This window comes from Athalia rosae, unplaced genomic scaffold, assembly GCF_917208135.1.
Source record: "Athalia rosae unplaced genomic scaffold, iyAthRosa1.1, whole genome shotgun sequence".
Taxonomy (NCBI): domain Eukaryota; kingdom Metazoa; phylum Arthropoda; class Insecta; order Hymenoptera; family Athaliidae; genus Athalia; species Athalia rosae.
Window position 1 is genome coordinate 125,808 of NW_026019231.1, and position 24,994 is coordinate 150,801.

Sequence of the window (24,994 nt, forward strand, 5' to 3'; positions counted from 1 at the left end):
TTATCTATTTCTTTTTTTCGAAAAAGAGGGTGTTCATATTGTTTGGTGTTTACTGGTTTGTTGTCAGATGTTGAAATTCCATGTTTCAAGGCATCTGTTGCTCTTAGGGGTTCGCCTGGGACGTAGAAGACGTCGGAGTTTTCATTGATAAGAATGTTTACTGCTTCACGCTCTTCCGTATTAAGATGATCTAATCTTAAAAGATTCATAACGTCATTAGCACGATTTTCTCATGGTGAAAATTTTGCGTTGTGCCTCGTCGTTTTTATATCAATTAGATTTTCGTCCTCGTCTTCACTCGTATCGAAAGGATATGAAGAAATTACGGGTACTTTTATCCTAATATCTTAATCTGACGTGTTTATAGCATATAAATACGCTTTTTCGTCGACATTACTGACTAAGGCTTCCCCGGGTAATATGTCTGCATGTGCGTTTAAACGTTGCACGTAACTCATTCTTAGTGTATTTGCAACTCTCACAAACATGAGAGATTTTGCTCTGGCCGGGAGCAAAATACTCTCTTCGTCTGAATTAGCTATCTTTTGACAATTAAGTATTACGCTTCTCGACGGGTAATCGATGTTTCCCTTATTATCATACATGAATTGCGAGCCTAAGATACCTGCGAGTTTTATAGGGATATTGTCTGTGACTACGTGATATTGTCCAGCTGCGTTATTGATGCCTAAAGTTATCTGTCTGAAAGTAGTTGGTTTGTCAGTCTTCAATATTCTATTCAATTCGTATTTAATTGATTGGTCGATTAAACTTCGATCTTTGATCATGCCGATTTTAATTAGATTTAATTGTGATCCGGTGTCTACGAGTAATTCAATTTGATCTGAGATTAGGTCTTTTGAATTTATTATTATTGAAGGTGAATTAAAATTGGGGTGGATCGAGTTTAGTTTAACTTCGGCTGTAGGGATCTCATCGTTTATTCCGAATTTCGGCGCGATCTTTGATTTTCTTCTATCGTCACGTCTTGCCGAGGGGAAAACATTCTGTTTCCCGCCTGATTTACGATTTGATAACCGCCTTGTGGGTTGTTTTCTGCTTCTCTTTACAAGTTGAAAGGGCGTGAGGATTGGCTTGAAAGAGTTTAATGTAGAGTCCGTTGTTACCGAAATTCGTCAGTGGTAGTCCGTTCTTACCCAAATTTATTACTGGTAAGCCGTTGTTACCAAAATTCGTCACTGGCAATCCGTTATTACCGGAATTCGTCATTGGCAATCCGTTGTAACCGAAATTTGTCAGTGGTCGTCCGTTGTTTGGTCTTGCTCTGCATTCAGTAATTACGTGATTATCTTTCTTGCAATAGTGACAAAATTTTCTCGTAATGTTATTTGATTCATTAGGTTGACTAATTTTTCGAGTGTTTGGCTTTGAATGGGCAGACTTAAATTGGTTCGGGTTGTTTCGTAAAGTGTTCCCGTTGAAGGTCTGAGCTACGTAACAATTTTTTGTATTCCTGTTAAATTGTTTAAATTGGGGAAATTTGCTCCTATTTTCCGCTAATTTAACTGCGTATAATATGTTCATTTCTCTAATTCTGCTTTCTTTGGGATGTAATCACTTCATGAGGTTTCAGTGTAAAACGAGATTTCATTAGTTACAAACATTTACGTTTATGTACAAACATTCGACATTACTTACACACACTTACCTGTAAAACGAGAAACGACATTAAAGCTATGATTCCGAAATCATGCGCTTACTAATATTGATATTCGCACGTGGCTTTTATCCGTTGTCTGTTTCTCTCTGTTTCTTTCTATACTCGTCACACTCTCGTAGTTCTACAGGCCTGCGCAGTGATGAAGGGCTTGTAAAGGAAATACACACGCATCCTTATACACTAAGCACAACAATAAGCGGGCCACCCTGTTTTTGCTCCGAAAAACGTCCAATTTCAGAAACTCATAACTGCTCGAAAAATTGAGGTAGAGAGTTGTAAAAAAAAGTATTTCGAAGCGTAAAGCTTCACCTTTCAGATGCCACAAGTCGATTTGAATTGCGTTTTCGCGTTCACTAGTTGTACTCTCCTGATTCAATTCATGACAAAAACGTCAAGTGAACTTTTGACTTTGAGAAGGTGCACCGAGTGTCTTAGTCGGTAGATTTCAATTTTTCTGATGTCATTTCGAAAGTTGGAGTGTTCCCTTGAAAACACGTCCTTCAAATTATCCGTACGATTTTTTTTGCATGAGTTATGCGGCTCTAAAGCAGTTATTGTCCATAAATCTTTGATCGAATACCCTGACCGACCCAGTTATCGTATCGAAGTTTTTGTCAAGTTTATCGAAGTTTGGAGTCAAAAAATACCGTAGAATTGATGAACCATGGGGTCCTGATCTCTAGTACGCACAAAATGCATGCATACTCACACACGAGGTAAGGTACGAGGTGTAAATCCTACCGAGCAACCTCTACATGGTACACCTTGGGTAATGCTAATGCCGGAGGTAATGGTTGAATCTTCTGTTTGCGTTCTGAGTTGAATAACGCGATAGAAAAAAAAGATAAAAAAAAACGAAAGTGTGCATTTTATAGGGGACGGTTCAAGCTTGAACTTGGTATCACGGGCCACCCATCCCGCTATTTTTACGCGACCTACAAGGGGTCAAACTTCAAGCTCTCACACGGAGATGCGCAGGGGTGCATACGGAAGGTAACAGAGCTTCGAAAATTCAGATAAGGAAATATTGCGATAGAGTTTCGTAGAGTCAAAGTTTTAAGCTGCAAATTCGTTTTCGAAAAACTTCGATACGATAACTGGGTCGGTCAGGGTATTCGATCAAAGATTCATGGACAATAACTGCTTTAGAGTCGCATAACTCATACAAAAAAAATCGTACGGAAAATTTGAAGGACGTGTTTTCAAGGGAACACTTAAACCTTGGAAATGACATCAGAAAAATTGAAATCCATTGACTAAGACGACACTCGGTGCACCTTCTCAAAGTCAAAAGTTCACTTGACGTTTTTGTCATGAATTGAATCAGGAGAGTACAACTAGTGAACGCGAAAACGCAATTCAAATCGACTTGTGGCATCTGAAAGGTGAAGCTTCACGCTTCGAAATACTTTTTTTTACAACTCTCTACCTCAATTTTTCGAGCAGTTATGAGTTTCTGAAATTGGACGTTTTTCGGAGCAAAAACAGGGTGGCCCGCTTATTGTTGTGCTTAGTGTACAATGTATTTACTTTACATGCGTATTTCCCCAATTCTGCTGAATTTGGGAAATCTTTGTCTACGATCATTATAGCGATATCGGCTGGAAGGCCCCGAATAAAACAATCCATAGCACCACGGCTTGCCCATAATTTTTGTGCTTCTCCTAATGGTTCATTTCTACATTCAATTTCCCTTAAAGTTCTAGATGGGTGTTGCCCCACTTTATATATTATTTGTGCGGTTTTCATCGTTTTCACCATTCTTATTTATTTTTCAATTTCCATCGTTTCAATCATGCCTAGCGTTTTCATCATTTTTGTCAATTCCACGATGTCTATCGTTCTTATAACTTCCATCGATCTCATCAATCTTATTCATTTCACGATTTTTATCGTTTTCATCATTTTCACCGTTTGTACCATTCTTGTTGTTTCCTTGATTTTCGTCAGTTGTGCGATTTTTATTGATTTTATCGATTTCGTCAATCCCACAATTTCCATCGTTTCCATCATTACCATTGTTTCGCCAATTTTCAATCTTTTCGTCATTCTCGTCATCTGTGCGGGTTTCATCGATTTTTTCATTCTTGTCAATTCTAGAATTTTCATCGTTTTCAACATCTCTCTCGTTTTTACTATCCCAATTGTTCTCGGCATTTCCGTCAATTGTGCAATATCATCATTTCCATTTATTTGGTCGATTCCACGATTTTCATCAATCTTATCATTTTCATCGTTTTCACCATTTTCGTCTATCTCTAGAATTTCATGTTTTCCATTATTTCCGTCAGAGTCTCGGATTCCATTATTTTTATCCTTTCCATCATTGGTTTTATTTTCAACTTGTTTTTCCATCCTCGTGATTCGTGTGAAACTCACTGTATTTATCATTTTCGTCAATCTTACGATTTCCATCTTTTTCACTATTTTTTCTATTCGACGATTTTCACCGTTTTTGTCATTTCCGGTGATTCCATGATTTTCATCGTTTTGTATCATTTATCTTACCTACTATTTGAATTGCTATCACCAGATTCGTCCGTTTCACGATTTCTATCGTTTTCGTCATTTCTGTCAATTCAACGATTTTCAGTATTTTCGTCATTTCCATCATTCTCATAATCATCGTGAATTCCACGATTTTCATCAATTTCACCATTTCCATCGTTTTCTTTTCTTCCATCGTTTTTGCGTTTCCCATCGTTTCCATCATTTCCGTCGTTCACATCATTACCATCGTTTTCATCTTTTACGTCACCTTCACGATTCTCGTCAATTTCACCTTTTTCGTCAATTCCGCGATTTCCATCGGTTTCTTCATTTTCGTCGATTGCAAGATCGCCATCGTTTTCATCATTTTCATGGTTCTCACTATCTTCATCGTTTCCATTAATTTGTCAATTCTACGATTTTCATCAATCTTATCATTTTCATCGTTTTCACCATTTCCGTCTACCTCTCGAATTTTATGTTTCTCATTGTTTCCGTCAGTTTCCCGATTTCCATTCCTCTCACGATTCTTATTGTTTTCATCATCTATATTGTTTTGACCATATTTATCATTTTCACCATTTTCATCTATTACACGATTTTCATCGTTTTCATATGATTTATATTTTACATAATATTTGTGAATTTAACGATTACCATCGTGTTTATGATCTCCATTGAGACGTAGAGAACGCTCATGTATTGGTTCGAACCCAATACCTAGATAATCGAGCACCACAAACCAAGCCCACTAGCGCAGGCGTAGAACGCGAGCGGGACATAGCCCCGAAATGGGGAAAAAAATTGAAATATTAGCAATTAATTGAATTAATTAGAAAAACCAGTCAGTACAAAACGCAGCTAGATAACTTTTCTTGGCATTACCGGAAATCCAGAAAAATGTATTGACGTTTAATCACTTTTGGTCCCCATAGAAGGTCATGGAACAATTTTTTTATAACAAATTGACCCAATTCACTAAAATTAAAGTCGTGCCCATCCGCGGGGGCAAAAATAACGACTATTTCTCTCATAAAATCATTTGCTAGCATCAAGAATACCAAAATCAGACACCATGGACACGCATGGAACATTAGGGATTAACCGCTATAATGGTATAACAGCGCGGCCGTCTAACATGATTCAACTTATTCTAGGCCTAGCCTACGAAGCGAGACCAGCTCTGCGAAATCGAAGACTTCATTCTAGGCTCATTGTCAGCCTATGAAGGGAATCCATCTCTATAAAATCAAAGATTATTATAGAATACATTTTGGACTCAGCCTACGAAGCGATACGATCGCAAAATATTTTCTCTTCATTTTTATCATCCAATAACTTCGAAAATTAGACAAAAGTCGCAAGGACATGAAACTTAAGTTACTTGAATTTCATTTGAAACTATTCTTACGGCAACAACGCCACACATATTATTTTCTACACAACCACGTTTATCTTGAGTTTATTACAATTGATAAAATGATTTTCCTCAGTTTGAGTGATTACTATTTGGTGCTCAAGCGGTCAACGAGCCAGTACTAGTCGATTGATTATTTGGAGTATCCAACAATCATCAAAAGTCACTAATAAAATTGAAATAATTATATGCAATTACGCTGCAAATACCTCTGGGAAATACTTTTCAACATCTCTGCCCTACCTGAAATTCAGGTCGTTGATATTTGGTCCACTACGGTTCCAAATTATTACTCAATCGTTTTCCACACCCCATCCTTAAGATTTCTGGTCGCCTCATGCTTAGTCCATTGCGGATCTAAGGTATTATTCGATTGCTATCGGCATTCCAGCCTACAAATTCTGGTTGCTTAATGCTTAGTCCACTGCGGTTCTGAGTGGTTATTCACTAGCTTTTGGCATCACTGCCCTGAAACTCTGGTTGCTGAGCGCTCAGTCCACAGCGGTTCTGAGTGGTTATTCGATCGTCTTCTGCACCTCAGAACCCTGGTCGCTTAGTATTCTGGTCTATTACGGTTCCAAATTATTATTCAATCGCTTTCTGCATCACTGCCCTGAAACTCTGGCTGCTGAGAGTTCAGTCCACAGCGGTTCTGAGTGGTTATTCGATCGTCTTCTGCACCTCAGAACCCTGGTCGCTTAGTATTCTGGTCCATTGAGGTTCCAGATTATTATTCAATCGCTTTCCGCATCCCTGCCCTGGAACTCTGGTTGCTTAGCGCTCAGTCCACTGCAGTTCTGAGTGGTTATTCGATCGCTGTCTACACCTTTATTCGCGAATTCTGGAGGTACAGTGCTCATTCCACTACGGTTATAGGTAGCTGTCCGACCGTTTTCTCCACCCTGAAGAAGCAGCGTACCCACCTACTCCAAAAATCTGAAAACATACCCACAAAACGCAAGGCTAGATTGCAGCCGGCACACATCCAATCAGAGAATTCACACTAAACAGTTGTGACATAGTCATCTATACTCAATTACCGAGGTCACAGGAAAAATCAGATCGAGAATAGTTGAGAAGACCTTCATAGAGGTGACAACAATGAACACGGCTCTCACCATTTCCGTCAGTTTCCCGATTTCCATCAATTCAACGATTTTCTGTTTCCATCATCTTCATCGTTTTCACTATATTTATCATTTTTAACATTTTCGTCTATCACACGATTTTCATTGTTTTCATATGATTCATTTTCTGCATGATTCTTGTGAATTTCACGATTACCATCGTGTTTATGATCTCCATCTTTTGTACCATTCTCGACGTTTTTACTAGTTACGTTAATTCCACGATTTTCATTGCTCTCGTCATTTCTATCTTTTCATCATCTTAGTTAATTTCACGATTTTCATCAATTTTACCATTTTCATCGATTCGACCAGTTTCATAGTTTTCATCATTTCCATCGTCTTCACTTCGTCGATTGTTCTTATCATTTTCGTCATTTGTGCAATTTTCATGGTTTTCATCATAATTGTCTATTTAACGATTTTGATCGTTTTCATCAATTTGATTGATTTTATTTCTTTCATCGTTTGTCACATTTTGTTCATATGTGCGATGTTCAGCGTTCCCAGCATTTTCGTCAATTTCTTGATATTCATCGTTTTCATCATTTTCATTTTTTGTACCGTTTTCGTCACTCTTACTAGTTGGATCGATTTCACGATTCCCATCTTTCTCTACATTCCCATCGTTCTCATGATCTTCGTGAATCTCACGATTTTCATCAATTTTACCATTCCCATTGTTTTCGTCAGTTTTATCGTTTGTAAGATTTCCATCGTTTTCATAATTTCCATCGTTTTCGTCATTTTCGGGATTTGTGCGATTTCCATCGTTGTATTCATTTCCGTTGATTCCAGAATCGCTATCGTTTTCATCATTCTTGAGTTTCTCACCATCTCCGTTGTTTTCGTTATTTTCGTCAATTTCACGTTTTTCATCAATCTTATCATTTTTATTGTTTTCAACCTCTTCGTCTATCTCCTGATTTCTATGGTTGTCATCATTTCCGTCAATGTCCCGAATTGAAGTCTTTTTAAGATTTTCATCATTCGTACCATCTATATCGTTTTCGCCATCTTTATCATTTTCACTATTTTTGTCTATTTCACGATTTTCATCGTTTTCATAATTTCTATCGTTTCGATCATTCTCGTAAATTCAACGATTTCAATTTTTCCGTGATTTTCATCGTTCGTACCATGTTCAACATTTTTTTCATCTTCGTCAATTGTGCTCAACTCATCGTTTTTATCGGTTTCGTCAAATTCACCGATTGCATCGTTTTTATTATTTTCCTAAATTTCGCGATTTCCATCGTTTCCGTCATTTCTGTATATCTAACTTTCTTCGTCAATTTCATAATTTCGATGAATTTCACCATTTTCGTCAACTCTGCGATTTCCATCGTTTTTATCAATTTCATTGATTTCATAATTTTGATTATTTTTATCGTTTTTATTATTTTCGTCAATTCGCCGATCCTCATTGTTCACAACTTCTCTATTGTTTCCACTTCTTCCATTGTGTTCATCGGTTTCGTGATTTGTGCGATTTCCATTGTTTTATTCATTTCCGTTGATTTCAAGATCGCTATCGTTTCGATCCTTTTCATGGTTTTGTCTATCTCCGTTGTTCTCGTCATTTCAGTTGATTCCACGATCTCCATTAATCTTATCATTTTCATCGTTTTCACCATCTCCGTTTATCTTTTGATTTTCATGGTTTCAATCATTTCCGTCAATTTTCCAATTTCCATTCTCTTCATGATTCCCATTATCCTCATCATCCATATCGCTTTCGCCATCTTTATCATTTTGAGTATTTCTGTCCACTCGACGATTTTCATCGTTTCCATGATTTTCATCGGTTTCATCATTTTCGTAAATTTAACGATTTTCAGTGTTTCCATCGATTTTATCGTTTGAATTATTATCACTGTTTCTTCTATTCTTGTCAATTGTGCTTAACTTATCGTTTTTATCATTTTTGTTGAATCCACAGCTTCCATAGTTTTCATTATTTTCGTCAATTTTACGATTTTCATCAATTTGTTACGTCCGGACCTTGGTCCTAACGTCTCGCCTAACTATTCTTACTAATTTCCAATATATATCAATTATTACCACCAATTTCACCGGATGTAACCCGATATCCTTTTTCCTGCCTTACTATTTTAATTGCCATCGGTCATTGCTCGACCTTGCATCAGCATGACATGCAAGTGCAATGACTTCCCGATTTGCACCCTGTCAGCTACACGTGCACTCTCACTCCACCTACCCCCTTTTCCAATAAACCGAGCTTACCTTATTCCTCATCTTCATATTGAAATTACTCCCGAATTCAGAACCAAACAGTACGGTTTTCCGGGACAAAGTTCCTTAGTCGAACACCGAAATCCTGGATCAACTACTCTACAAATATTCATCGAACATACCTGTAAGCCTCACCGAGCCTGGTAAATAATGATCATTACTTTTTGAGACTTGAACACGTCTGATGACGCCTTTAAGCCTCCCCGAGCTTGGCAAATAAAATAAATAAATAATAAACTCCGCATCATAATCATCTACAAACTCTCAATTACCTTCATCACTTCGAATCCTTTTCTGCAGTTGCATTTATTCGCATAAAACGAAAACGAACCTGAATAATAACGCCGGTGAACCTTCTACCTACTTAGAATTGGTGGCAGCGTTTCCCGACGTAACAAATCGGAGGCAGCGGTGAACTTCTCGTTTCTGTGGGGAACTTCGAGAGTAATTGATTGAATCAACCAACATTTTCTAAACACACCAATTCCGTGACATTGGTACCAGTGGTGAACTTCTCGTTTCCTTGGGAAACATCGGAGTTGAATGAACATGTAATTTTATTATCTGTGAAAATCAAACTAATTCGCTACAAAGCAACACATCAATACAATCCGCGAATGAAAAACGCGATGAAAATTTCTTTAATCTGCCACAGAGCGACGTATTGAAGCAATCCGCGACAAAGCGAAGAAAAATCTCCAAATCAGCAACAACTGACAATTAGTTTCCGATTCTGCGGACATTTGGTGTCTATAAATCGCGACGTCGAAACATAACAGTTGACCGTGATTCATGGTGACCGAAGAACTCAGTAATCTTCACCGAGTACTGAAATTCTCAAACAGTGCTGTGTTAATTTCATAGTCTCCGACGTTATTCTTTGATAAGTCAGTAATTTTGCTAAGCATCAGAGAGGTAGAAAATATCTCGATAACTACTAGACAATAACCGAAAAACAGCAGCAGTAATAGCTTTGTGAAGCAGTTACCAGTAGCAGAGAGAACCTACAATTCCGTCAGCACCCGGACACTGGAGAAACACTGACAACACATCATAGAGCCCAGCTGATCCGACGACTGGGACGAGGTCATCGCAACACCACGCAGCACGTCTTCACATCTCAGAAAATGCAAATCTTTCGCATCTTTATTATTGTAGCTGCACTCCTGTAAGTCGTTCGAATCATCCATCTAACAATAAGTGTTCTACAGCTATAAAATAGATCTAAAGTTAGCAAATCAAAATGAACCATTGGGAAAATGATAGTTTCTCTTCCATGTCAATCCAACACGCATTAAGGTTGTCGCCCACTTGCCCGGCACAGCACAGCCCGGTACTGTCCATCACCTGACGGCGACGTTTAGTGGCATCGCCCACTTGCCCGGCGACAACCGGCAGGCCACAAGTTAAGGATGATTTGAAAAAACATTTATTTGACATCTACTAGTGAAAGAACATGTGTGCCAGCAGTTCTGATGACGATGTCATCATAGTGGCCGCATTATTGGCCGAAGAAGAAAATTTGAAAAAAAAAAGAAGGATGTGGGTCCATCCAATTAATCAAAAGAGGGCAAGGCATGGAGAGTTCCATCATCTATTTAACGATTTAAAAGAAGACGAGCGCAAATTTTTTCAATATTTTAGAATGTCACCCAGTAAATTTTTTGAAATTCTCGACCTTCTCGAGCCTGCACTAACATTTGAAAACACTTCATTTAGAAGAGCAATATCGAAAGAAGAAAGACTTGCTGTAGCATTAAGGTAAGTAATAAATCATTATTGCACTTTTTTAAAATGTTTATTCAAAGTTAATATACCAAGTATCGAGACACAAAAATTATACTGCATTCTTAAAAAGTAGAAGAAACAAATCTTTTTTTTATAGTAATTTAGTAGGCGTACACAGCTACAAATACTATTTTTTTATTCAAACGTATAGAATACAAAATGGTACTTTAAATACTTGCGTTATCATTGTTGGCGTTGTGATATTTAGCGTTATCTTCGACGAAATCATTCGAAGGTGATGGAATAGGAGTCAAGACTGAATCATTGTGTTCAGAATACAGCGGATATAATAAGGCTGAAGAACGTTGTGTTTGTGGTTGAGAATAGAGCGTCGGTGAAATAGCTGGAGGATGCTGTGTTTGAGGCTGCGGATATGGCGTCTGATACGTCTGCTGCTGAAACTGTGCTTGTCGTATAGTGGCCCGATTATGTTGATAGGAGTTCGTAAATCGATGGGGTTGATTAGCAAAAGCAGTTTCTTGACTTGTAGGTGGACTCATCGAGCTGAAATTCATGTTCCTTGTTTCTGCATCGCTAACAATCCCAAATATTTTTGACTTCACTTCAATTTGCAATTGTGGAGAAAACGTTTTTACCGTTTCAGCCATGCAATCAAAAAATTTTGTTATTGGGTCGGAAGTATTCGATGTTTCAGGTCTCGGTTTTTTTTGGTTGCTTTTTTCGATTAAATAATTTTGAAGAACTGCTGCTGTTGACAGTGTATTTTTCGTCTGTCGAATATTAGATTTTTTTTGTCCTGACATTCGTGATTCGTTTGAGACAGCACTACGGGATCTAGGTTCTGATCTAGGCGTTGGTAAACATGTTGCAATGTCGACGGGACTGGTAAAATCATCTACATTAGCATAACTGCTTTCTACGGTGTCTTGCTGCTGCATTTCGTTTTCCGATGAATCAGATTGATCAACATTAGTGATTTGCTTTCTGTCTGCTAGGAAAGGTCGCAAGAATGACATCTGTTTATCATAACGCCAACACTTTTTTTTTGCTGCTGATTCGCCACTTTGAGTCTTCTGACACTTCATAGATTTTCGATAGCTATCTCTCAATGTGCTCCATCTTTTTTTGCATTCGGAAGCTAAAAATTAAAATACTTAATTTTGAAATTCGCACTATCTAAATAGATTATGCTTGTTTTTCTAGGTTTTTTAGTACGGGAGACACATTTCGAACAATTGCATTCAGCTACCGACTTGGAGAAACAACAGTTCGCGATATCGTGTATGGAACTTGTGAGGCCATATGGCAAACATTGAGACCATTGGTAATGCGTACTCCTTCAAAAGATACTTGGTTAACAAACGAACGGGATTTCCAAAGAATTTGGAATTTTCCAAACTGCGTTGCTGCCATCGATGGGAAGCACATCGTTACTGACAAACCGCCTAATAGTGGATTCTTATATTTCAATTACAAGAAAACGTTTAGTATCGTTTTACTTGCATTTGTGGATGCTCATGGTAGATTCAGTGCCATTGATGTAGGTGCTTATGGAAGAAATAGCGATGGGGGAATATTTGCAAATTCGGTAATCGGCAAGAAGTTGTGCAGAATTACTTTGGATTTACCTCAAGACAAGTCTTTACCTGGCACTAATGAAATCTTGCCGTACGTTTTCGTCGGAGATGGGGCTTTTCCTTTACACAAACATTCAATGCGTCCTCAACCTGGTAGCGAAATACTGAATAACGAGGAAATCAAAATATACAATTACAGACTTAGTAGAGCTAGACGAATTGCAGAAAATTAATTCGGAATTTTAACAAAGAGATTTCGTATTTATCAGAGACGCTTGCAAATTATCCCTGAGCACCTTGATAAAGTTGTTCTTGCTACATGTTGTTTACATAACTTTCTCCAAAATGATGTATGCCATTGGACCGAAGCTGATGAAGATAATCGAACCTCACAAGGATTAAGGGATATATCGAGAATAGGAGGATCTTTCACTACAGTTGCATTGGAAGTTAGAAATAAATTCAAAAATTATTTCAACTCTGAAGCCGGCTCGGTGCCGTGGCAAACAGCAATGGTTAGAAAAGGCAAAAAAAATATTTAAGTTCAAGTTACATTGATATATACATTGATACACATTACACACATTGATTTATATTGTCACACATTCGTTTATTTTTCGAGAAAAAAAATTTATCGAATTCAAACAAGACTATTCCAACCTCTGCGTACAACCGCCGTCAATGTATGTGTGAATAAATCAATATAAATACTCACTTGGTTTATTCATTTCTCCTGCAATTTCCTCCCATACGTTATCCTTACGTTGTTGATTGTGATAGTTGCTATTACTAAAGTCATACAGTTCCTCGTATTTTTGAACTAAGCAAATTAATTTTTCTTCATCCATTTTGATCAACTTGGCTCGATGTGCTGTGAACATCAACTGACGGAATATTGCAAAATAGCGATGCTTTTGACAAGTTTCGACAACTTGATGCTCGCAGGAGCTGGCCGGCGCTGGCCGGCGATGCGCTCATTTGGCCAGTCCGTCACAGCACGAACCGTCGTTTTTCCGGAAAGGATTGGGTTCCGGTGATCCTTTCCGTCAGCATTCGCGCCGGGCTGTGCTGTGCCGGTCTAGTGAGCGATCGTCCATTTATTTCCATTGGTTTAACCCTTTCGGTACGGGCGCTCTGTCCGTCATGATACCCCCGCTGAACGAGGTGCCGCGCCGAAAATGTGCTTATAACAAACTGTCTTGATTCGGCCGAAAGGAATCGTATAACACACTGTCAGTCTACCCTCTAACATTTTCCTAAGGGTTAAATAAGAACTGTGCTTAATAAAACAATGTTTTTTCCAACAAGTGTTGGTTGTTGCTTCAATATTAAAAATTATTTATATAAAATTCTATTAATTATAAGTAAAATCTATACAAGTTTCGAACAAAAGGGTAACCTCTAAATTTTTTAATAAAATAGTTGAAATCAAACGACAATTATACCTGTAGCTGTTTTTCCAGAATTCTTGTAACAAAAGACTATTTGTTAAAATGATCTGTATTAGGATAGAACTGTCGCACCGCTGATACTCAATTAACACAGATAAAAACACAGAGCAATTGTTAAAAAATGTAACAATTCAAGGTTTTATGCGTGAGCGCGAAATATCTTTTGAATAAGATTCATATCTCATACGTCGGTAAAATAAAATATAATTGTATAGACTGTATATAGATGTCACTTGTTTGTTTTTTCACACGGATTGTCACATATCATAGATGCCGGATATATCCGGCACTCGGCCACACAAGTCATCGGATGGATGCCGGATATATCCGGCACTCGTCCACACAGGTTATCGGATGGATGCCGGATATATCCGGCTCTCGTCCACACAGGTCATCATATGGATGCCGGATATATCCGGCGCTCGTACCGAAAGGGTTAATGCTATGCGTCTTTTGACGGGACGTGCCGCGCTGTGCTGTGCCGGGCAAGTGGGCGACAACCTTTAGCCGTACTTCCGACATTCAATGGAAAAAATATGTCGTACCGGGAATTCGTGACCCGAGTCAATAAAATTCAGAATTTAATAAATTCGCAAGATTACTCTCAATTCGCGTTCTTAGTGCAACTCAAATCAGAGGGCAAAGCAGCTAGGCGCATGAAGCCAGAGTCGGTAAACCTCGCCGATACACTCAGAGACCTTAAGCGCGCATATAGATCCAAACGAACCTTGGACAAAATTCAGGCGGACATTGGCCTATGCGTGATGCAACGAAACAAAACAGATCAAACAATTTCTGGGATTAATCGGATACTACCGCAGATTTATTCCTGAATCCACCAAAATCGCTAAGCCAATGAATGACCCACCAAAGAAGAATACAGCATTCCTTTGGACATCCGAGCATCAGGCAGCATTCGAACTGTTGCGCGACACTATCTGTGCTGGACCGATTTTACAGTACCCGGACTTCGAAAAACCTTCCGTCATGACAACGGACGCATCGAATTACGCGATAGGCGCGGTACTGAGTCAGGGCAGGATAGGTGAGGACCTTCCCATAGCATTTGCATCGCGAACACTTCAAAAGGCCGAAACGAATTATTCTACAACGGACGAAGAATAATTAGCTATCATTCTTGCAGTCAAGCATTTTAGGCTATACGTATACGATTGCAATTCCACATTGGTAACGGACCATTAGCCACTCATTTGGATTGATAGCGTAAAAGACCGAACATCTCGAATCTTACGTTGGAGGCTGAATGTTCATACGACATCGTGTATAGAAAGGGCGGTGCTAACTCTAACGCCGACGCGCTCTCGAGAAACTCACCAACTAATGCGATTTAAATTCTTACCATTCACGCCAAGAGACCGAGACCAGAAACAGAAACATCAGTATCAGAATCACCAAATTGTGCTCAAGAAGCGCATCGGTTCCCTACTAGACCACGCGAATCCTCCGACAAATCTGCAAACCCCGCTCCCCGTGAACGACTGATACAAGAACCCCAGTTGACGGATCATAGCTATAATTCAACCAGTGAACTGTCCTCGGATGACGACATGGATATTTTTATGATACTACGAATGAACAAACGAGGGCGACTAACAGAAACCTCCAGCAATCCAGCACCGCGAAAGAGTCAAAACAGAACCGATCACCTAACAATGCATTCCGATACATGCACGACAGATACAACAATAACCAAGCGAAAGATACAAGCACCAATGCAGAACCGTAAACCGTTTCCGCGGCGGATGAAACCTCAGAATCACACGAGCGACACGGATGAAAACACTTCAACATCTCGAGAAAGACCCGCGCAACAAAAATACACACACAAAACTTTGAAACAACGAGAATCCAGTGACGACAGTGCGAGCACACATCGTTCCAGAAACATACGTGTGGAATACACACTTACACCCGGACCCAGAAACACGGACCCATCTGATGACAACGTGACACCGGACAGTGAGGTAGCAGGTAGCTCCACAAGCGCACCGGGTTACACACCTTCTTACCTGTCAATTCTTAAGCGACGCGGACACACTGATATTGGCAAACGCTCATAAGGGAAATAAATGCGGACTTGCTAAAACAAAGGAATAACTGGGCACATTGCATCTCAGCTGACTGCAAAGCATCTGCTGAGATGGCGGACCAGATGGTGAAGAGGGGACTGATTTGCAAAAAAATGCTACAATCGGTACACCCTGAGATTACTGACATAATATCAACCACGTATCCGCGACGTATAATTTATAACCTGATAACAAAGGCGAAGCATTACGAAAAACCAACATACCAGTCGCTGTACGATACCACTCTGAACAAGGTCATACTGAAGGACAAGGTGAAAACCTTATCAATAACAAAGCTAGGATTCGGATTCGACGGATTACAATGGTACAGAGTCAGGCAGATAATTTTGTACATCTTCAAAGACCTAGACTTGAAAATCACGGTTTGTAAATTCGTAAACCCCGTACACGATGAACAATCAGAACAAGATACAGCATCGGTCATCTCCTCTCTAGCAAACGCAGCTACGGCAAAATCCACACCCGAATCGACAGAAAGCCATAGACCGATCTTTTTGAAGCCTAGAACCCCACCACCTTTTTGTCCACCTCGTCATCCACCTCCTCGAACTTCTTCTCCGATTTCTCCGGAACCCCCAACACGCCCCTCGAACGATCAGATGACAACTGAGATCTCGGCCAACGAAAGGAGCATAGGTAACACACAAGTCCATGACCTACCCGATTCACTAGTGCAACATGAAGCGAACAGTGATAACGAACATAATTACGGAAACTTCATCCACACGATATAGTCAATCATTTCACCTAAAAATGTAGCAGTTTCTAATGACGGGCTAATAATGCTGGTACGTCCCACGGGTACTTCTAAAAATTCACAATTTCCAATATCCCCTAGATTATAAGCAAACTAAGTTTCATAGGATGACGATTCGAAGCTGGGATCTTGCAGATGTGTCGGTTGTGAAACCCCGGCATAATCTGAACAGATCCCCAATCCACACAGACATTTGCAGCTCAAGACCCTTTTGTTTTTTTTCTTAATATTGTAAACCACTCCGAATTCGAAATATTCCGTGGTTCCATATATAAATTTCAATCTTATAATACAAAATCCGTAAGAATCATGATAGAACCTTCGTTCAAAAACACAAATCAATGATTCGAATTCAATAGGAATTTTCCATTTTGGAGTTGGTGAAAATTCAGTTTGTTCATTAAATAATAGTAACCTGTGAAAAAACGAATAATTTCTCGAAGATAGTAATAAAACTCAAGTGTTTGTACCCCATAAAACTACCCCAAGACAAACAGACCCAAGTGGGAGAAAAACCCAACCAATGGGATATTTTGAACATTTTGGAAAAATAGATAATCACACACGATTGGAAGAACCCCCGAAAGAAAATTCTAACCAATCGTAGGAATTTACAAAACACCGCCCCCAAAATCTCACTATAAAATCCGCGTCCCGCACTAGTAGTAGTCATAGCACTATTCGGCACTAAGCACTAGTCAGTAGTCGTAGTAATAGTTAAGTAGTCATAGTCATCGTTACATAGTAGTCTAAATCTTAGTTTAGGTTTAGTATATATATTTGGAAAAGTCCAGGAAGTTCAGCACAGTTCGAGAAACTCCAAGAAGTTCGATTCAGTTCGATAAAAGTTCAAGAAAAAGTTCAGTCCAAGTTCAGTCAAGTCCAGTCAGTCCTAGACGAGTTCCAAAAATTCACTTTCAAACGAGATACTCATTGTCAGTTCGTCAATCCAACTCAGTCCAAGCAAGGTCTTGTTATTTTCATACATACTCGTCTCATTCCAAATTCTCATTTTCCTAATTCGCAACACTCCCGATTCTAACTTGACTTTTCTGATCATCAGTTAGCTAGTATTCCTATATTTATGAATCTTGTATTTCATCTTATATTTTGGAAACATGATCATTTATTCATTCGAAATTCGCCCTTATTTCAATTAACTAATTCTTCGAATTTTGCCAATTTCAAAACTCTTAAAAGGAAATGGTCTGTTGAAGCAAACTCGCTCACCATAGCTGTAGTTGTGTTTCTCAGTGACTTTTTTTCTTCAAATTATACGACCGTTGAGAAACTCGCTCACCATAGCTTTAGTTATCTCAAAGATCAAGTAATTCGTACGAGTTAGTTATTTCGTAAATCTATGAGACAAGTATATTAGTAATCTCTGATGAGGGGAAGAGCAGGACGCAGGGTCCAGCTTCGTCGCCTTCAAAAACAACTCCAACAATCGGTTTCCATTCCGAAAAGCGAAATCCCACGGTTTATTTCAGACCATTACGTTAATTCAGAAAACTTGTTCTCTTCACCTCATATCCCTGCAATTCCCAACTCTTCTAATTCCTCATCTCCCTCTAACTCTTACCCCTAATCCATACCGATAGAATTCAACCCTAAATATCCTAACTATAGAACAATCGATAAAACTGACCCAAGAAGGTCAGCATACAAAATTAAAGCATTCTTTGAATAAGAAAATCCTTTGCGAATCCAACTCCCCCTAACTTCACCATTATTATTATTAATCATCTCTATTTCCAAACTTCGTACTGGTTTCGAGTCCCAGGTGAAAAGTGGTCGCACTTGGACCCAAAAAATCGAGACAAACTCCTGTTGCGAACGATCCCCTCCAACCAACCACGGTCGGACGTAACAATGCTGAACGATAACTACGCGCACTTCGTAGTGGCAGATTGTACATGGGCAACCGACCTAGAAAAACAGCTGACAGATAAGGGCTACGTAAACAGGGAAAGCTTCGCAAACCAAAGTCCCAAGAAACTCGAAATAGTCACATCAAGGCGAAAATCGAAACACATCTTCACCATAGTAACTAAATCACGCAAATCTGATCTAAACAGATTGTACGACGTTTTTAATACTTTGGTTAATTTATCGGCCGTATTACAAAAACTTAGAGTCGAATCTCTGGCCATCCCTGTAACAGGAATGGGTCTAGACGATTTTAGACAAACAACAATCATGAGGATGATGTATTACGTTTTTGGCACAACCAACACACAAATCACTATATGTTTAAACACAACAACAATACCGGAAAAAAGCTCACGACCGAATATCATCAAAGAATATCACGATTCTCTTCTTGGCGCGCATCAGGGCGTTTCAAAAACGTATAACCGCATTAGACAAAATCATTTTTAGCCACACATAAAAGCACAAATCCAGGAGTATATCAAAACCTGCAACAGCTGCCAAAGGAAAAAATTAGTTAGGGTAAAAACAAGACTACCCATGATCATCACAGACACACCAGCCATCGCTTTCGACAAAGTAGCTCTAGACATCGTAGGATCACTTTCTATCACTAATGCAAATAACCAGTATTTATTAACGATTCAATGCAACCTCACGAAATTCCTTGACACGAATCCGATAAAAGATGCAACCGCGCAGTCGATAGGAACGGCCTCCGCAAAAGAATACATTACGCGATACGGGATACCGGAAACGATATTATCGGATCAGGGACGAAATTTCATGGGCACGGTAATAAAAAAAATCTGCCGACTATTTAAAGTTAAACAAATTCACAGGACCGCCTACCGCCCGCAATCTAACGGATCACTGGAACGCACCTATATAGTTTTGACGGAATATATCAAACATTTCACTAGCGCAGGCAAAGATTGGGACGAATATATTAGATTCGCGATATTCAGTTACAACAACACCAGATACACACCTCACCGTCTTATCTATGGAATAGAAGCAAAACTCCCGACAAATCTGACACCACCCTCAGCCACTACCCTAACGTACGACACATTCTTTCTTGCCCCGATAAACAACATCTCAGACGCATGCAAACACGCCGCACAGAATCTGGAGAATGCGAAACTCAAATCTGGAACAATACATGATAGAAAAATCAACATGCAGTATTTCGAAGTCGGTCGACGCGTATTTTTGTTGAACGAGGGACGTACGAAACTCGACGATCATTATGAAGTTCTATACGTCATTAGGAGGGTGATTAACGAAATAAATGCGGAAATATACCTGACCCCGCGCAAGACAACAATCGTTCACCTGAATAAATTAAAACTGAACTGAATAAATATCGTTCTGATCAATAATCTGGCAATTAATTGGAAAATAGCGCGTAGCCGAAAACAAAAAAAAGCTGTATAAACACCTGTTAGTTAGGCCTATAGGAAGATCACATACGCTGCCGTGATATGATGGCCTGCTACAGGCAGAGCCAACAACCGTAAGGCTCTGGAAAGGGTCTACAGACTAGCAACCTTGGAAATAACGGGTGCCATGAAAACTACCCCTACACTCGCCATGGGGGCTCTCCTCAACTTGACGCCTCCACACATAGAAGTGGAAACGGAGGCATGGAGGGCGGCTCTTCGACTCAGATTCTCTGGGTTACGGCGAGGCTCGGGCAGGGGGCACACGTCTATACTCCGACTGATGGAGGAGTTGGTGGGACCCCCCCCAGGGGGAGGAGACAGACGCCCCAATCTCTACCAATTTAAAAGGCCCTACGAGGTACAGATCAAAGAAGATATATCCTAGGAGGAGAATAAACTTGCGCTTCTTCACCCAAAAGGGCTCGTCTGGTTCACTGAAGGGTCAAAGAAAAGAGAAGGAGCGGGAACTGGAATCTGGTCCGGAGGACCCAGGCTAAGCATGTCGCTGGCACTAGGGAACACCGCTACAGTACTTCAGGCAGAGGTGTTCGCTTTACTCTCCTGCGTCAAGAAAATCCTAACGCTGGGATACAGGGGCGAGCACATCTACATCTGCAGTGACAGCAGAGCAGCGCTTATTGTTAGATCGATCGACGTATACGTGGTGAGATCTAAGCTCGTACAGGAATACACAGCTCTGCTGAGACAACTAGCGCAATCAAACCGCGTGAAACTGCTCTGGGTGCCAGCGCACAAAGGCATCAAGGGTAACATCGAAGCAGACCGACTAGCTAAAAGGGGAGCTTTACGACATGGCCGAGACAGGGGCTGCCAAATCGGGGTCCCTACGGAACATGTCAAAAAACTAGCAAAGAGGATTGCTAGGGATAAGTTCGCAAAGCTTTGGGGCAATGCACCGGACATGCTACACACGAGGGGCCTGTTTGAGGGACCCTCGAGCGGGCTCGGTGAGGAGCTGATCAAACTCAGCAGAACTGAACTGAGAAGCGTAATAGGGCTTGTCACGGGCGACTGGTACACAGGCAGACACCTCGTCCACCTTGGACTCAGGAAAGAGGCGAGCTGTCCTAAGTGTGGCAAAGAAGCGGAAACACCACAACACCTCTTAGTGCGGTGTAGGGGTCTAGTGGGCCCCCGTACGGAGGCCTTCGGACCTAACTTCACCGGCGAAGTGGGTATAAAGGGAATAGGAGTTGATAGGCTCCTGCTCTTTGCCAGGGCTGCCAACCTCACTACCTTTCTCATGGTGTAGGTTGCCCGCAAGGGCTCGGGCACAATGGTCCTCGAGGACCGAGCGCCCGGATATAACTGAATAATACAATACGACAGGCCTATAGGAAATTAGCATAACATAGAAATATCAAACTTTGTCAACACATTCATAATAAGAATCACCATTATTCGAGTAAAAACATGCCTGTAAAAGTGAATGAAGCATTTTCAAAAATTGAATTGAACAATACACTAATATTTAGAACATTGTATTCAGCGTAAGATAGCATTTCACCATACGGATAATTATGAACTACAAGATAAGCTATCATTAGGAAAAATTGTATTTTCTCTCCGATGTAAACAATTATTACGGATAGGCGTAATCAGACACTCCTTCATTGAATTTTTTTACACTTCGCGTACATAACTATACCACCGTTTCACGACGGTATGCTTCTTTCAACGAGGGGGTGTTACGTCCGGACCTTGGTCCAATCGTCTCGCCCAACTGTTTTTACCAATTCCCAATATATATCAATTATTACCACCAATTTCACCAGATGCAACCCGATATCCTTTTTCCTGCCTCACTATTTCAATTGCCATCGGTCATTGCTCGACCTTGCATCAGCATGACATGCAAGTGCAATGACTTTCCGATTTGCACCCTGTCAGCTACACGTGCACTCTCACTCCACCTACCTCTATTTCCAATAAACCAAGCTTACCTTATCCCTAATCTTTATATTGAAATTACTCCCGAACTTAGAACCAAACAGTACGGTTTTCCAGGACATAGTTCCTTAGTCAAACGAAGAAATCCTGGATCGGTCAATCTACAAATATTCATCAAACACACCTGTAAGCCTCACCGAGCCTGGTCAATAATGATCATTACTTTTCGAGACCTAAACACGTCTGATTACGCCTATAAGCCGCCCCGAGCTTGGCAAATAATATACTTTCCCATCATAATCATTCACAAACTCTTAATCACCTTCATCACTCCGAATCCTTTCCTGCAGTTGCATTTAGTTGCATAAAACGAAAACGAACCCAAATAATAACGCCGGTGAACCTTCTACCTACGTAACATTGGTGGCAGCGTTTACCGACGTAACAAATTTTACAAGTTTTGTCAACTTTGCGATTTTCATTAATTTCGTCATCATTTTCAATTTGACTTTTTTGGTCAATATCAAGATTCTCATCAATTTCACCATTCTTGTACATTTTGCGATTCCCATCGATTCCGTCATTTTTGTCAATTTCACTATATCCGGTGTTACATCCCACCGTACGGAATTATTCCCACTGTTTTTATCCGTTTTCTTTTTGTAATCTATCATCGGTCGCTATACTTCATGGTTTTCATTTTCGGTCATTGCACGTTCTTCTATTGTACTTCATTTTGATGATTGCATTTCTGCAATTTTACCGACGTCCAAGCCCACTTCAGAATCATCAACTTCTGCATAGAAATAAGAAGTGACGAAAGAAATCGATGGTTGCAACCCTATATTCGGAAAGTGTGACATGGGAATAGTATTATAATAATAGTAGATCACGTAGGCGCGTGACAAGGTTTAGGATAGATGGACAGCGGCTACCAGGGTAACGGGAAGACTGCGGTCAGTGTACGGACGATGCAAGCTGTACATTTTCTCTCTTTTGTTTTACTCTTCCTCAACCCCAACATCGGGGCCGAATCGAAATTATCATCAATTGTTTTTAAAGTCGCGAGGCACGCTGACGTTTTGGTCCAAGTGGTTTGAATTGAGTCGAGAGTTGGTTACCGAAAATCTATCAAGTGATGAGCCAAGAAGACTCCGATCGTTAAACACCTACTGTGCCAGTGACAAGGACACATCTTCAGATTTCTTTCAAAGTTACAATTAATCCGAACCAAGTACATATTGTTACGCTGGGGGAAATCTCTGCACGGGATCTCAGCGTAAACGCATTGCATGGTCCGATAGGTAGGTTAGTGCCAGTCGTGTAGGGCTGCTGTCGCGCTGTCAAGACGTCGTGACCAACGTCATGATGATTGACCACGGGCAGTTAGCCGCCTCCTCTTGGCGCTACCTCCAAACTCTTCGTCAGATGTCTGTGACGTTTGTCAATCTGACGTTGCCTAGGTGGCTATTATTATTGTAAATAACAGTCTGTTCAGAACTAGTGAAGAGAGCGCACGCACCTTTTCTGAATAAAACAGACTTATTGCTAATCTAATCCCCTGACCCGTTTATTCCCACTCCGGTTATCCGCCCGGAGTAACATTGGTGTCAGAAGTGGGATCTGGGGATTTAGATTGTCTTAATTCCAATACGCGCGCGGGTGAAAGTGCTTTAAAAATGGTATTGAAGAAGGATCTACGTGGTCGCCTGCGTAGCCAAGCGGTTGCAGAGGATTCTCCTGCCATCGCTCCGGTTGTACATCCTGCAGCCGGCGAACCTTCTTCCGGGGTTTTGGAAGCCCTACAGGTCCTCATCCGGCAGTTACAAGCTGCAGATGAGAGATTAGCGTGTCTCCAGCAGCAAGTAACCGGGTTGGCGATCCTTCTGAAAAACCATGGGATATTGGCCGAAGCTGGACGTCCCTCTCCTGCTCCAAGGACGCCCCCGACGCCGCTGCTCGCTGCACGCCCGATTCCAGCACCGAGGACACCTCAAGTATCGCCTTCGGGCGGAGTTCCTATTTCGGTAGCTGCTAGTCCGGGAGGCCTAGCGACCCCCCGGGATCCGGAACGAGCGTTCCGTGCTTTTTCTAGGGTTCGCTGCGTGGCTGCTCCTGGAGAGGTGGTCACCCCTGTTGCGAATTCTCCCTCTTTTAGCGGGGATGCTCCCCAACGTCCGGCTTCTGCATCTTTTCGTGCCGCAAGAGCACCTGCTTCTTTTGCTTCTCCACAGCAGAAGCAGACCTCGTCGGGACGCGCTCCCTCGCGCCGTTCCTATGCAGAAGCGGTCTCCAGGGGATCTCCGCCAGTTTCTGCAGCAGCAGAGTTAGTAGAGGCTAGAACCTCTGCACCTGGCTCTCGCTCTTTGCGCACTCCGCCTCAGCCTACTGCTCGTCACCAGATCAGGGTTGGCACGTTTGACGGACTCTCGAACTGGTCCGAGTATGACCGTCAGTTCGAGACGATCGCCAGGCACAACGCCTGGGACACGCCGACCAAGGCTGGTGTACTTGCTAGCGCATTTCGGGCTACTGCTGTATCCGTTTTGACTAGCCTTTCCGAGACGGATATGGCTAACTATCAAAAGCTTCGCTCTGCCTTAAAGCTTCGGTTCGGGGACGAACACCTGGCCAAACTGCACCTGACGCAGTTCGAAACGCGATGCCAGCACCGAGGAGAAGACCTGGCTTCGTTGAGGAACGATATCGAGCGTTTGGCCAGAGTTGCTCTGGGGAAATGCGCTCCGGAGACTAGGGAAAAATCGGCCACGAACCGCTTCATCAATGCGCTCATCGATCCGGAACTACGTCACTCGCTACGTCTTGCCGCTCCTGCCACGCTTCGCGAAACGATCGTTAAAGCTCTGAAAGTAGAAGCTATCGATAAGGTGGACTTCGCCGCGAAGCGTGTCAGACGTACTAACGTCGACTCTCCTTCTCCTGCCGGGAATCTCGCTCCTAAGGCGGATTCTTTAGCGCAGCTGAAAAAGGATATTTTAACCGACCTTTGCGCCGAACTGTTTGCTTCGAGTTCTAGATCCCGTGGAGATGCTTGCCGGTTTCCTCCTCAGGGTCGCCGATGCTCGT

General features: G+C 41.1%; 2 protein-coding genes across 2 annotated transcripts; one reads left to right on the top strand and one right to left on the bottom strand.

Moving 5' to 3' along the window:
• Positions 1–6,322: 6,322 nt before the first annotated feature.
• On the bottom strand, positions 6,323–8,352 carry LOC125502189 (uncharacterized protein DDB_G0290803-like). Its single transcript, XM_048659984.1, has 6 exons — positions 8,150–8,352; positions 7,280–7,518; positions 7,010–7,126; positions 6,811–6,965; positions 6,629–6,748; positions 6,323–6,511 (listed from the first exon to the last, which is right to left on the bottom strand). Exons 1-6 carry the CDS (start codon positions 8,350–8,352, stop codon positions 6,323–6,325), a joined length of 1,023 nt encoding a protein of 340 aa, XP_048515941.1.
• A 12,143-nt stretch (positions 8,353–20,495) lies between these two features.
• On the top strand, positions 20,496–21,269 carry LOC125502190. The gene has a single exon (XM_048659985.1). The coding sequence runs from the start codon at positions 20,496–20,498 to the stop codon at positions 21,267–21,269; it is 774 nt and encodes a 257-aa protein (XP_048515942.1).
• The last annotated feature ends 3,725 nt before the right edge of the window (positions 21,270–24,994 follow it).

What these genes read in the sequence shown, in the direction of transcription:
- LOC125502189 (XM_048659984.1), bottom strand. Translation starts at nt 8,352, where the DNA reads ATGGTGAAAACGATGAAAATGATAAGATTAATGGAGATCGTGGAATCA. An exon ending in ATGAAAACAATGAAAATCGT is followed by an intron (nt 6,749 to 6,810) that starts GTGATAGACGAA and finishes TGATGGAAACAG; the next exon opens with AAAATCGTTGAATTGATGGA. An exon ending in TGATTTTTCCTGTGACCTCG is followed by an intron (nt 6,512 to 6,628) that starts GTAATTGAGTAT and finishes TTTTTGGAGTAG; the next exon opens with GTGGGTACGCTGCTTCTTCA.
- LOC125502190 (XM_048659985.1), top strand. Translation starts at nt 20,496, where the DNA reads ATGTCGCTGGCACTAGGGAACACCGCTACAGTACTTCAGGCAGAGGTG.